This window comes from Xenia sp. Carnegie-2017, unplaced genomic scaffold (assembly GCF_021976095.1).
Source record: "Xenia sp. Carnegie-2017 unplaced genomic scaffold, XeniaSp_v1 HiC_scaffold_14, whole genome shotgun sequence".
Lineage (NCBI taxonomy): Eukaryota > Metazoa > Cnidaria > Anthozoa > Malacalcyonacea > Xeniidae > Xenia > Xenia sp. Carnegie-2017.
Genome location: NW_025813447.1, coordinates 5,323,050 through 5,337,237, shown reverse-complemented (window position 1 = coordinate 5,337,237; position 14,188 = coordinate 5,323,050). Strand labels below are relative to the sequence as shown.

At 34.9% G+C, this 14,188-nt stretch overlaps 2 protein-coding genes across 2 annotated transcripts; one reads left to right on the top strand and one right to left on the bottom strand.

Annotated features, from left to right (window-relative positions):
• The first annotated feature begins 7,511 nt into the window (after window positions 1–7,511).
• On the top strand, window positions 7,512–8,681 carry LOC124435120. Its single transcript, XM_046985068.1, has 2 exons — window positions 7,512–8,129; window positions 8,424–8,681. Exons 1-2 carry the CDS (start codon window positions 7,617–7,619, stop codon window positions 8,679–8,681), a joined length of 771 nt encoding a protein of 256 aa, XP_046841024.1. The 5' UTR covers window positions 7,512–7,616.
• A 1,251-nt stretch (window positions 8,682–9,932) lies between these two features.
• LOC124433669 lies at window positions 9,933–10,947 on the bottom strand. Its single transcript, XM_046983443.1, has one exon. It carries the CDS (start codon window positions 10,668–10,670, stop codon window positions 9,933–9,935), a length of 738 nt encoding a protein of 245 aa, XP_046839399.1. The 5' UTR covers window positions 10,671–10,947.
• Between the last annotated feature and the right edge of the window lie 3,241 nt (window positions 10,948–14,188).

Genomic DNA, 14,188 nt, shown 5'->3' with positions numbered 1-14,188 from the left:
TATGGTTTATTGTGCCGCATTTAATTTTAAAAACGGTTCTTCTAAGAACCACCAAACGCAGCAAAAGGTTACTTTTTTTCGTTTCCCGAAAACAAGCGCATGCGAGACATTTGGATTGAAAAATTCCGACGCAAAAATTGGAAGCCAACAAAATGTCATTGTGCAAAATGTCATTGTGGTTATGTTCGACACTGGAATAGCCAACCTCTGCATGGGCGAATGCCTTTAGGCAACTTGGTCTTTGCTGCCAGCATTTTGTTTAGTGGTAGTAGCCCCAGCAAAGTTCTTCAATTCCTTCGTCACTCAGGAATACAATTTCTGTCAGAGTGAACATACAGCTATATTCAAACAGCGTATTTGATACCCAGTGTTTCAAATGTTTGGCATATGCACCAAAAGCATCTTCTAAAATCAATCAGAGAAAGGAACATTAACCTTGGAGGAGATAGAAGATGTGATTTTGCCTGGATATTGTGCCAAGTTAGTGGCATTTAATAAATAAAATGCAACTAACCATTCAACATTTCCAATTCTGTGAATGTATTCATCTTCGCTTTCCGATGACAAAGAATTGTCATCATTTTGACACCTTGCGCGTTGGCCAAAGGCTCGAACATGTAAGGTTGTACCTCATTGTTATTGATGACAATATCATAATCGGCTTCTTCTTCAGAAGAATCCATTAATTTTTGATAAATAAAAAACAGTAATAGCAAACTATCGAAAGCCGTGCAAGTCATAGAACGATATAAGAACGATGCTTGTTTATGTCAATTAATACGTCACTCTTTCCCAGTTCCCAAACTTAAACAATCTCACGGCGTTTTAGCAATGGTCATCGAATGTCGTGTTTTTACCGATTATAACCCTAAATATCTTTTGAAATATTTTGCGGACGACTTTGAAACTTGGTACGTCTTATTTTCACGCTATATGCATTACAATAAAATAAAGTTGTCTTCTAGCTTGCATGTGTCCTTTAACAAAATAATGTTGTAAGAGAAGGCTGCCTGAAACACCCAAATTTAAGGCGCACTGTAAAAAGTCTACTTAACTATAAGCAATAGTAATGGGTCGTTTTGTCTTTAAAGTATCTCTTGAGCATGTCTCTAAACTTAAAACTTTTGCACTAAATCAAAAATCACTGAATAATTTATTAAATAAATCAAATGAAAAAAAATCAACAGAATCCGTAAGATTGTATCTAACTGTTGCGGGTAAAAAGTCGCGTGTCGCCGGTAAAAAGTCGCGTGTCGCAGTAAAATGTCACGGGTCTAAAAAAGACTTTTTTGCATGGAAAAGTTTGAAAGTAGTCAATGTTAAATTCTCAGGAATTCTTTATTTCTATTTATGCCCACTTGAGTGTGCTTCATGAATCAACGCTCTCTGCTGTCAAAATCAAAATATGTCACCGGTGCTTTGGATATTTAAGATTTGTGTTTGTTATACTTATCGAAATATACAAAACGATGCATAGTTAATAAGAGAGGAATTATTATTAGTTTTGAGGGTCGTTAATAACTGATTGCAAAGCACTACACGTCACTCCGGTTGTAATTCTCAAATTATGGCAAATTGGTTGTTTCAATTTTAAATATTTTGAGAAGTTATTAAATCAGAATATTGTGAAATTGCTTGCGAAGATTTATCTGATGATAAGTATTGAATCGTTTCCATTTGCCATATTTGGATACATATAACAAACACACATTGCCTATGAATCAGGATTTTACGCAACACTAATGACGTATTTCTATTGGCAACAGAGAAAGTGTATCTTATAGACCCTGGCTCTAAGTGTAGTACAGTCATAACAAATATCAGCCATTAATTCAAGATTTATTTGGATACAACTCATGTAACGGATATAAAACATGTTATCACTAAGCAAAGAAACTTGCCAATCATGCGCAAGGAAAAGTGGAAGCCGGTTTAACTTATATAATCTATCCACGCTTATGAATTATGATCTTAAACGAAATGTGTTTACAACTTGAAGTGTATGTACGGAATTTCCAACGGTAATGTCCTCAACCCTTGCAGTCTCTAATTATAGAATTTACATGCTGGGTACATTGTGTATATCATAAGTATAACTTACACTTTCCGACTATTGGAGAGTTGCATTTCCCATATAACTGTAAGTAATTCAATTTCCAATGCATGCGAATTTTTACATTTGGCAATGCCATTCAACATCTTTTGAGTGTTATGTTAACAACATGTCTAGTTGTACACGAGTAATTCGTTGACTTGTTCACGGTTGGTAAGTGCACAACTAAATGAACGATTACAGCAGTAAAGTACCTTAAAGTTTAAATCCAACACATGTATGATAGGTATAACAAACACAATTACACAAATCTTAATCATCCAAAGCACCGGTGACATATTTTAATGTCCAGGGGTGGCGTCTGAGGGGCAGGGGCTACAGCGTTTGTTTAAAAGTAATGTGAGCACTCAGTATCAGCAATAATCTTCATACACGCCAGCTTTCCGACATCAAATTTAAAATTCAAAAATAATGAAGTACTTTAAAATACTTATTTTTGAATGCTCATTAGAGAACAGATATGCAAATGCGATGTTACGTGCGTGGTCCCGAAAGAATAACTATTAATTTTGGTTCTAATTCCACACGCAACAAAGATAGTGTGAACCAGTTATATTTCTCAAACAATTTATTAATTAATGCATAAATATTAAAGTAAATAAGTGTCTTAATAATAATATCAATAAGTATGAGTAAAACTTATCTCCTCTGTCTAAGTACAACCGCGAGTCTTTATTCTTGAGCGTTCGTGAGTCCAACAATGACTCACAATAGTTTTCCAAATAGATTAAAGGCACAGAAGCCAAGAGATAGTTATGGCACAGAAGCCAAGATCTGGTAGATTGTAGCTTGTCAACCTATTTCGGTAGGCTATGCCTCCTAAGTTTGTCTCCTCGTAGCTTGTGCGTAGGTTGTCCTCGTAGGTTTTCTCAGTGGTCTAAACTACTCATATATATATAATATCTAATGGAAGTATTGTGGTTTGTGACCTACATCTCATACGCAATACAGTATGTAACAGCAAGATGTAGTTAACCACAATAACAACAAATGCGGTTACGGTTCTAAAATATGTTTACGCATGTAAGCAAGCTTCTAGCGCATGCAAGCAAGCTTCTAGATTATGTCCTAATTAGTAATATATGAAATTATAATATGATATAATAATGATATTACATGATAATAGTTGCTATCATGTAACATGCGACATGAGATATATTTGCATATGCAATCGCCACGACGCTTGCCCGCTATTAGTTTTCTGTCGGTTGTTTTTTTGCCACCCCACTTTCGAATTTTGAAAGGAAATTTTTTAGAAACTAAAAAAACTCTTCTGTTTGAGTTTCAAATCAGCAATGAGCATAAGATTCTGACAGTTTTACATGTATTACGGCTATTGATTTTGATAAATCACCATCAAGCGTCTGGACAGCTAATGATGTTAGGAATTCATGGTGGTCGAGGGAACAAACTGGATTTGGTTGTCGTAGTGAACAAGTTTAACGCTAGGTTTCCCAAGTGTAGAATTGTTCTCTGAACATCAAACAATCAAATCTAATGATTCAGCGAAGTTATATCTTACTCGTGCATTATTAATATTGCTTTTATGTTTATAAATTGTTTCCTAGTAATGATTCGTTGATTCATGATTTTCTACCACTGATTCATTATTTACATGCAGTCAAAAAGAACTGTTCACCAGCAAAAAAGTTTAACAGGGTAAAATTGAGATAAAGTGCCAAAACATAAGATTTAAGTTAAACAAGAAAAACATAATAGTATATCTAATAACTAATGGATCCTCGTCTTACTTTGATTACAGCTTTGTATAGGTTAAAGAAGATGTTCAAGACGTTTATAAACCTTTTACAGCGATAAATATTATTTGTAATTACTATCCAACATTATTAGAAAACCCATGGCATTCTTTTTACTGACTGTATATCTTTGTTATAGCTAATTGCATGCAAGACTAGCAGGCTGTTAGTACAACGGTGATTGGTGAGGATATACATATATTCAGTTTTGTCAGACTGACTTTATTTAAAACCAAATTTCTTTTCAAAAAAATCAATTGGGCACAACCGAATACAGGAAAGAACAACCCATCCCCCAAATTAGCGGCTCTCACAACTAGTCGAATACATAGTGTTAATTTTTTATGTAGATGTATATTATTATTTCCAACACAAATAATATTAACGATTTAGTTAAAGCGAGAATTGATAACAATTTCTGAAAATATTGTCTGAAAAAAATATTTGCATTAAACGCGCATCATCACATCAGCGTAGTAAGTCAGCCACCCGTCGGGGACCTTACCCTGTGTCGGGGAATTCCTGGCGCCACCCCTGCTTTTTATACTTGTGATATATCCAATGTACCCAGCATGTAAATTCTATAATTATAGGCTGCAAGGTTTGAGGACATTACCGTTGGAAAATCCGTACATACACTTCAAGTTGTAAACACATTTCGTTTAGGATCATAAATCATAAGCTATGGATCGATTATATAAGTTAAACCGGCTTCCACTTTTCCTTGCGCACGATTGGCAAGTTTCTTTTACTAAGTGATAACATGTTTTATATCCATTACATGAGTTGTATCCAAATAAATCTTGAATTAATGGCTGATATTTGTTATGACTGTACTACACTTAGAGCCAGGGTCTACACTTTCTCTGTTGTCAATAGAAATACCTCATAAGCGTTGCGTAAAATCCTGATTCATAGACAATGTTTTTTTGTTCTATGTATCCAAATATAATATTAATATATATACGTTATATCCACTAATCACTATCGAAAACATAGTTAGTTAGCTTGGTAATGAAGAACTTAGTTGCTTGAGAAAAGCAAATTTATAGTCGTGTGAAAGTGCAAGTTATACATATAAATAAACCATATCTTTTATGAACTGGGTTTTACAATTTCAATTGTAAGAGAATTTTAAAGGCCCTCAAAACTAATAATAATTCCTCTTATTAACAACACATCGTTTTGTATACTTGGATAGGTATAACAAACACAAATCTTAAATATCCAAAGCACTAGTGACATATTTTAATGTTGACAGCAAGAACGTTGATTCGCAGAGCACATTCAAGTGGTCATAAATAAAAATAAAGAATTCCTGAGAATTCAACATCATACTTTCAAACTTTTCCATGCAAAAAAGTGTTTTTTAAAAACGCGACTTTACCTGCGACATTTTACCCGCGACCCGCGACACTTAGATACACTCAATCCGTAAATATCGCACAGGCGATGAAGGCACTTTAAACATTACTTTAAAATGAAAGATAAGAAACGAAAAAGAAACAATGGTCGAAATAATTGAACACACGCATAAACGTTTGAATAGTAGCCACTTAAGGCCCGTTCACACGATCCGATTTGTCGGATCAGATTTTGTCGGAACCTAAAAAACGGATCGTTGAACACGTATGAAGTAAGCATCCAAAAGTCAAATCCGTCAATCTCAAAAATCGGATGGAAATAGAACTTGCTCTGTTTTCATCACACAAGATCAAAACAAGCCGACTTGCGTCAAACCTTTTACTCTCTATACGTACTTCCCAAATTTGATTTGGTTCAAGAAATTAGATCTGAAAAAGACTTGAAAACAAGAATAAAAATACGCAAAATATATCGATAAATGTATTTGATAACAAAAAATGGCTGCTCTCAAGACTATAAATATCTAAACGAATATAAATGTCAACAAAAGTCATTTTTTAGAGTTTTGAGAAAACGAAAGAGAATTGGCAGCTATTGGTAGCTAAACTTTTTATTGAACATCATGTATAAAGCATTATTGAGTCATTTTCATTGGTCAGTTGACTTTTACAGAACAACCAGTCGGAAAAATTGCAGTTTTAAAAGAAACCCTTAAAAATAAAATATAGTTAAAAATTAGCGAGAAGTAAGTAATTGTAAAAGTGGGCAAAATTGAAGTGTTGAAAAGCTTTTGAATTTATCCAGCTCTGTACAACTACTGTACGGTCTTCGTCAGAGATTACGTATTAGTGATGGAACTGAAAAAAATGTGAGCGAATTTACTCGAAAAGTCCTTTACAGTAGAAGGCAGAAAGAAACATAAATTCAAAAGAGTTCTGCTGTCTAAGGACCTAAAAGCAAGTCAACTATCTGTCTTCTGCCCGAAATAGCTAATTCGATTTTTGGCTGATAGACTTGCAAGTTCGAGAAGGCATGATATGCGGGTTACGAATGTAAAACAGCGTTATATGTAACGACCAGTAATTGATTATCCGTCTAATGTTTACGAATAGTTCAATTTCTGTGATAAAAAATGACATTTCAAAAAAACCCAAAAAAGTGACGCCCAAAATAAAGTGACGTTATTGAGGCGTTTTTTTCCAATGAAGAAATGATAACGTCATCATTTTCAACGCAATACATATCATTTAAATAGATTTTGTGCACTGCATACAAATATGCACTTATTTTACCATTTCCGTTTAATAGTCATGAAATATAATCGAGTTTGCGAATTTGATGACGTCATCAGTCACGCGAGGTACAAACATTTACAAAAATATTTCTTGGATTTATATCTTAACTAGCAACCTAAACTTTCAATACAAGTGTTAAAAAGTTTGGTTTAGCACTTCCTTAGTTCGTTAGGGCATTTTTGCGGTCTATGTGCGGGTTAGGATAAAACGCGGAAGTGGAATGCGGAACGGAATTGAAGATAAAACGCGGAATTGGAGATAAAACGAAGAATTGAGGATAAAACGCGGAATTGGGAATAAAACGTGGAGTTGGAGATGAAGCGTGAAATAAAAATAGTGAATGTTATTGAGTTATTTTTCATTATTTATTCTTTTTGTGAACATTAAACCACTATGAATTATTAGAAATGAAAACATGTACCATTAAGAAAATTTATAAAATTAACATACAGAACAAGTAATTTGGCATGTGCATATATAAGGCTTCCGCCACCAACTTAACTCTGAATTTGACTTTTCACAAGAATAACAACGACGTATTTTCATATTAAAAAAGTATTTACAAATGATTTCAGCATAAGAATTCAATGCACAACGTCACGAACATGAGCATGCTAATCTCAGCGTCCCATCTTTAATTTTTTCGATAGGTGACAATGAAAGAAAACGTTGGCTTGAGTGTGAATGCTATCTGAAATTGTTTACAAAATGAAACGCATGATTACGATGAACGCTGTTAAATGATTAGCTGCACATGTTTAAAAATTGAATTCATTAAAAAATGTAGAAAAAATGTGTAACAAAAAGCAGGAAATATGGGGCGCCAAGCCGGACAAATTTGTCTTTCAGAAAATATATGTGCTGAACTTCAAATTTGCATTGTCTGAATCGAATAAATCGGTTCTCAACTCAAAATATATCTGGTAAACTTAAAAAATATATGCTAAACTTAAAAAATATTTGCTAAACTTAAAAAATATGTTCTAATTATGATGCTTTGCGGCCTTGTTTTTATCACGTGGGCGGTAAGCGTGCGTGGCCGCCATTTGCAAATTGCAACAGATTCTCGAATGTCGATAGTCGAAGATGCTAAATCAAAATGAACTTCAGTTTCACTTGAATAACGCGTTACAAAGAATTAGCCAGTTGGAAAGTTCAAATATTACTCCTAATAGTCCGCTTGGTTCGACGAACAACTCCAGCAGAAACAGCGGCTCGACCGGCTCGACTTTAACGGAAGAACTGCAAAGGAGTTTTCCAAGCTTAGCAAATCACGCAGCAATAAGTTCAACATCAACCCAAACGCCATTGAGTCGGGCTTCAACGTCGCATCTTTCTGGCAACAAGAAAAAACGAAAGCGCAAATCGACGACCTCTAAATCAACCTTGAAACCCAAAGCAGTGCACAAAGACCTGGTGTTGGTTCCGGAACCAACTCAAACTTCAGTTCCTACTCATTCTTCTCGTGTTTCGTTGGAAAGTGACGGTTTCGTTATTCACAGCTTTCCTTTTGTAAGAGAATGGGATGATACTAATTTAAAAGAAGAAATAGAAAACGTTTTTCCGCAGATCCAAAATTGTGGTTATGAATATGTGAAGGTAACATAAACTATATATACTAATATACGTACTAGCATAAGCTTAAACGTCTTGTCCAGGGTGTATTGGTGGGTGTGCAGTGAGGGGAGTTAAAAACAGCATACAAATGAATTAGTATTATAAGCCAGTTGCTCCTACTTTTCTGGAAATACCTTTTGCCTTATAATTTCTGTATGAATATTATAATATCTGGATTTAAGACACCGTTTATTTAATCAGTGATAAATGTTTTGTTTATAAATATGTAATTCGTTAATGTATTTATACATTATTTCCTCGTCTTTTTTACTATAGGCCTCATATGGAAAACTTGTTTTACCAAATTTAGCCCCTGGGGTGACTATGAACTGCAACATGCTCTTGAAGTTGTCAGGCCAAGGTGCTGTTTACATACGCTCCAATGAAAAACTTAGTGCTTGTAGTGAGAGTGACAATTCTGCTGATGATGAATTGCTGAAACCAGCATTAATTAAGCAAGAACCAGAAGTCCTGGAAATTCAATCTAAGTCAGATATTGAAGGAACAGGTAACTGGAGCTCAGGCATAAATTAACAATTTCGTAACAGATATAAAATGAGGTTGTGCTTAACATGCAGCCTTTTTGTATATGCATATAGGGATAAGGTTTTGTGAATTTTTGTCTGAGTCAGTGTGTCTATATGTAAATATCATACATAAATCACCGTACCAAAACAGGAAAGTACTTCCATTCAATATCAATAAAGACTGTGGAAAATATGAATGTATTAATATCATATTGCCAAATGTATGACTTAAGAAAATAACTAAATCCTGTAAGCCATAAAAGTAGAGCTAGCTAAATTAAATCATTTTTTCATTTGTACCAACTCCTGTTGGTGTAGCCAAAACAGTTAATAAATGTGCTTATAGTATGAAAATCAGATGTTTAAATAAATACTTAAGTTAATAGAATGTGAGTGACTCTAATTATTTACCAATCTTAAAACCAAACTCTTAATAATTTCAACCTATTTGTGATTCCAATTTTGAATTAGCGTTGTTTTTTCTACAGAATATATAGTTTAATAACGAAAATGCTATGTTAATGAACGTGATTTTTATATTGAAAAAAAATTAGGAGAACTGTACATTCTATTGATTGATTGTTGTTTCGCTCATCAATTGTAAACACTCTCTAAACACATTTACACCATGATTTCCATCATCATTTAGGGGATCAATAGTTTCGTGTACCAAGATTGTTAGCTCTTCATTGACATTTACTTGTGGCACAGAAACATTATAGTCGTCATCACTGATTAAGAGAGTTTCACTTTCGTCTAAATCCATGCCGGCACCAAGTTCGTCTTGGTCACTCCCTTCTACCAGTATATTTTCATTGCAATTCGACATAGCTCCACTGATAAATAGTTGTTCAGGGCTCAGATTCTCAGCAGTACTAATGGGGTGGCTATTCCATTGCCACTTAAATTCGTTAAGAGATCTTTGAATTCTTGGGATGTAAACGTAATGTAGTGCGAATAGGTGATGTTCATTAAGACAATCAAGCAAACCATCTTCTTCCATGTTAGTAAATAGCCAGACATAATGAGAAAGTACGCCACAATATACGTCTCTATGGAGACGTTCAACTCTAATGTTATGCACCGATTTACCCGTTATAATACTTCCCCTTCCACAACCCCTGTTGGTTAGCATAAAGCGTGCAACGCCTACATTTTCTAAGCCATGGTCTGATCTGACTCTAGATGGCAAACCAAACTCTTTGACTCCCTGTGTAAAAAACTCTAGCACAGATGATGCGCGATTATTTTTGGCACATTACAGGTATATAATAAGTCGGCTGTAACCATCAATACATGCGTGAATAACTATCCGCCATCGTATTAGCTTGTGGTTGCCATCAATGTGCCATAGAGCATTAGGATGCGGAACATAATACTTACGTCGGTAGACTGCTGAGTTCCATCTAAGTGCTGTTCCAACTGGATCAATTTTTCTTAAACACTCTCTCACCCTTTGCCTCTGAACATGAATCCCTCTAGCCATTAGCGCACCTACCATCCTACTCTGACCAATATTTGGGGTAACTTTCCTTATGTCTTCCATAGCTTGGGTAAGCTCATCCTCCGAGATATTAGAAAACTCGTCATTGATGTCTAATTTGTTTTTTCTCCTCCGTAATGTTCGCGTAGACACATGAAGTAATTTGGCAATGTTAACCCACGAAAAGTGCTTGCTTCGCAAAAATTCCAGTTGATTTTTTGTGATATGGTATTTTGGTCGACCTGGCCCGTGTGTTGGATTAATTGGACACCTGTAACAATTTTCATCATTGATTGATTGGAGCCTTTCCATTTCAAGACAAAGAGCTCTTTGAATTGACAATAGACTGTTTAAGACGTTTGCAAGCAAACCGAATGTTTCTTGATCAGTGTTTGCGTTGTTTAGTAGAGTTATGAAAAAAGAACACGTACAATCCATTCGATTATTTAAGATTTCCAGATTATCTAGTCTATCTAAGGGGACCTGGACAATGTTATCGGTCAAAAAAGACATTATACCGGTTATAACTGATGCCCCCACCTTGTCTACGATAAAGAGGCATACTTAATGTTTAATTTTCCCTATAAAATAGTCAATTTGTCGGTTGAATAGATTACTAACGTTGAGCTCAACCCAGTTCCTAGCCTCTCTACTTCGACTTTGCGTCGAGCCGCTGTTTCTTCTGGAGTTGTTCGTCGAACCAAGCGGACTGCTAGGAGTAATATTTGAACTTTCCAACTGGCTAATTCTTTGTAACGCGTTATTCAAGTGAAACTGAAGTTCATTTTGATTTAGCATCTTCGACAATCCAGATTCGAGAATCTATTGCAATTTGCAAATGGCGGCCACGCACGCTTACCGCCCACGTGATAAAAACAAGGCCGCAAAGCACATCATAATTAGAACATATTTTTTAAGTTTAGCATATATTTTTTAAGTTTAGCATATATTTTTTAAGTTTAGCATATATTTTTTAAGTTTAGCATATATTTTTTAAGTTTAGCATATATTTTTTAAGTTTAGCAAATATTTTTTAAGTTTAGCATATATTTTTTAAGTTTACCAGATATATTTTGAGTTGAGAACCGATTTATTCGATTCAGACAATGCAAATTTGAAGTTCAGCACATATATTTTCTGAAAGACAAATTTGTCCGGCTTGGCGCCCCATAAGGAAAAGTGCACTCGACCCTTTGACGTCATGGTATTCAAATAACCTCCGTTTTCGACAGTTCTAGATTAAATACCTACGTGTGCGTGGTCTCCCAAAATATTAACCACGTGCGCAATACTTTAAAAAATCATTGGAGAAAAACAACAAGTTTTTTGAGCGCAAACATGTGTCGACATTATCAGAATGACATCTTCAGTGCATAATGGTTAGTGTTAAGTAATATGATACATTATATAGGAAGCTAATTGATGAATAATATTTTATAACCCGTCGAAGGCTGTAAACAGACAGCCGAAAGCTTGTTTGATAAAATATTATATCAGTGAACGTTTGGCTACATAATGTATAATCCTGATATCGGATCACGCATTTTTTCTAGCTTATAACATCGTCTATCTTACAATGCTGAAAACTACTTCTAATTAGTACAATATGAAACAAACTCCGAATAAAAAGTTCATGTATAAAGCCTAGGCCACACTATCGTCCATATCAACAAAAATTAGAACGAAAACTGCCGCAACGAAATTTTTGAACGAAAACTCGACAAAATTTCGGTTTCGTGCATATTAGAAGAGTTGAACTTTTGACCTTTTTGTCAACGAAAACGCTTAAAGCCTAGGCCACACTATCGTCCATATCGACGAAAATCAGAACGAAAACTGCTGCAACGAAAATTTTGAACGAAAACTCGACGAAAATTTCGTTTTCGTGCATATTAGAAGAGTTGAACTTTTGACCTTTTTGTTAACGAAAACGCATACTATTGGCTAATAATATCAGACTTTGTACTCAAACATGGCGGAGTGGCTAGAGGTTTTGATAAATCAGGGCTAATAGACTTTCTAAGATGTGTGCCAACTTTAGTGATGTGAGGTCTAATTAAATCCAAAATGTAGTCAAAATTTGTCGTCGTCATTCGCAAGTATTTTATGTGTCTATTTTCATTGTTCGGCTCTCGTAATTCTTTAATCAAGTTGTTAAATAGTCCAAGACGATCACGTCGTTTATTAATTGGATGAATCCAGTATCGACGTTTGCTGTTGCTTGTTTTCAACTTTAAAAGCAGTAACTTTTTCTTTTAGAGATCGCCCTTTTTTCTAATCCGTCAAAAATGCCGCTTGCTTATTGCCCAAAAAAGTTTTGGCTTTGCAAGCATCCTTGTAATTTTTCGTCGTGTCTGGCATGCATTTCGTTTCATTTTCGTTTTCGTCAATATAGACGATAGTGTGGCCCAGGCTTAAGGCTGAAACACATTACGGTCGCTTCGCCCGCGCGTGCAGTTTTTTGAATAAGCGCATGCGTATTAAAGTTCTCTCTCCGTATTTGCATCGTTCGCCCAGCGTTCGCCTGAACGCTGACGGACAAGCTGACGAGTCGAAATCACATCGACTTTCATCGCGAACCATGCGGCGAACAGCAAAAACAACATGGCGGCTATGGAGGATGGGATTATGCAGCAAGTGAATCAAGACGAAAACTTGAGTCACTTTCATGTTGTATTACCAGAAAACGTTGAAGATGACGATAGTATAGATGAAATTTTGATTGAAGAGGTCAGAAACAACGGAATTCTCTGGAATACATCGTTACGTGATTACAAAGATATTGCGAAAAATCGCAGGCTTGGGGTGAAATTGCTTCTCGTTTGAACCGAAATAGTAAGTTTTGTTGATTGATTATGTTAATTGTGTCACTAGGTTTGTACTACCTTTTGCTCAGATTGTTGTTATACTTGAAATAGACGAAAAAATTCTTTATAAACGCTGAACAATTTTATAGCTATGAACAGCTATGTCAGATTTTATCTGCTAACTGAGACTAGTAAACATTTGTTTTCAATAGATATTTTTTATTAAAATGTTCTCAGTGTCAGGAATTGTGAATTATTTTATTGTTTTCTTCTGAGAAGTGAAATAATTTTGCAGGCATGTTATATACTGTTCTACTAAGTGTACTCAGTACTGTGTTTACAGTTTAATCAGATGAAATTATAGTGTTGTTGAGGAAAAAATCTAGAATTGAATTTTTGTACGTAATTTTGAGATGGGTATGACTTGAAATATTAAAGCAAAAGCCATCATCTTTGAATTTACAGAGCAAAAAATGTTGTCTAAGTTTTTTGTATTTTGGAATGGTCAAAGGAAGGTGGAAAAACCTACGCGATGGCATGATGCGTTGCTTAAAAAAGATAAGTGATGGACAAAAGTCTGGGGCGGGTGCTACAAAGATACCCACATGCAAATTCTTCGAAAAATTGCTTTTTTTTACGTGATTTTGTTTCCAATCGTGAAACAGAAAGCAACATAAACGTAACCCCAATGAATATTCCAAACAATCAGATGCACAAACAAAAAACTGAATCTGCTGCACAGAAATCAGTAAGGTTCACAACATACAAATATGACAGCCCAAAAGAATTTTGTAAACGGAAACTGGATGTAGATCAGTGTGACAAAAAGCAGCCTTATGAGCGATCAAAGAAACATTTTGATCGGCAAGAAAAGATTGACTTGTTGTTGGTTAATGCTTTAACGAAGTCAGAAGATGTGTCAACACAAAAGACTAAAGTGCGCAGTTCAAACCAATTGTGGATATTTTAGATAAATTGCCTCCTAAGAGAAACCGAATGGCAAGGGTTGAATTTCAAAACATTCTTATTAAGTATGAATTTGATGATGAACATTAGAACTCTTGCATGCATTTTTCGCAATTGCTCATGTTTATTTTATATTGATATTTCTTTCAAATTTTATTGTGAAATATGTTGATATGTTGTTTGAAGACAAAAGTATATTTATTACAAAAAGGAATATTGTGTTTTGATTAATGCTGAATTAACCATTAAGAGTGTATG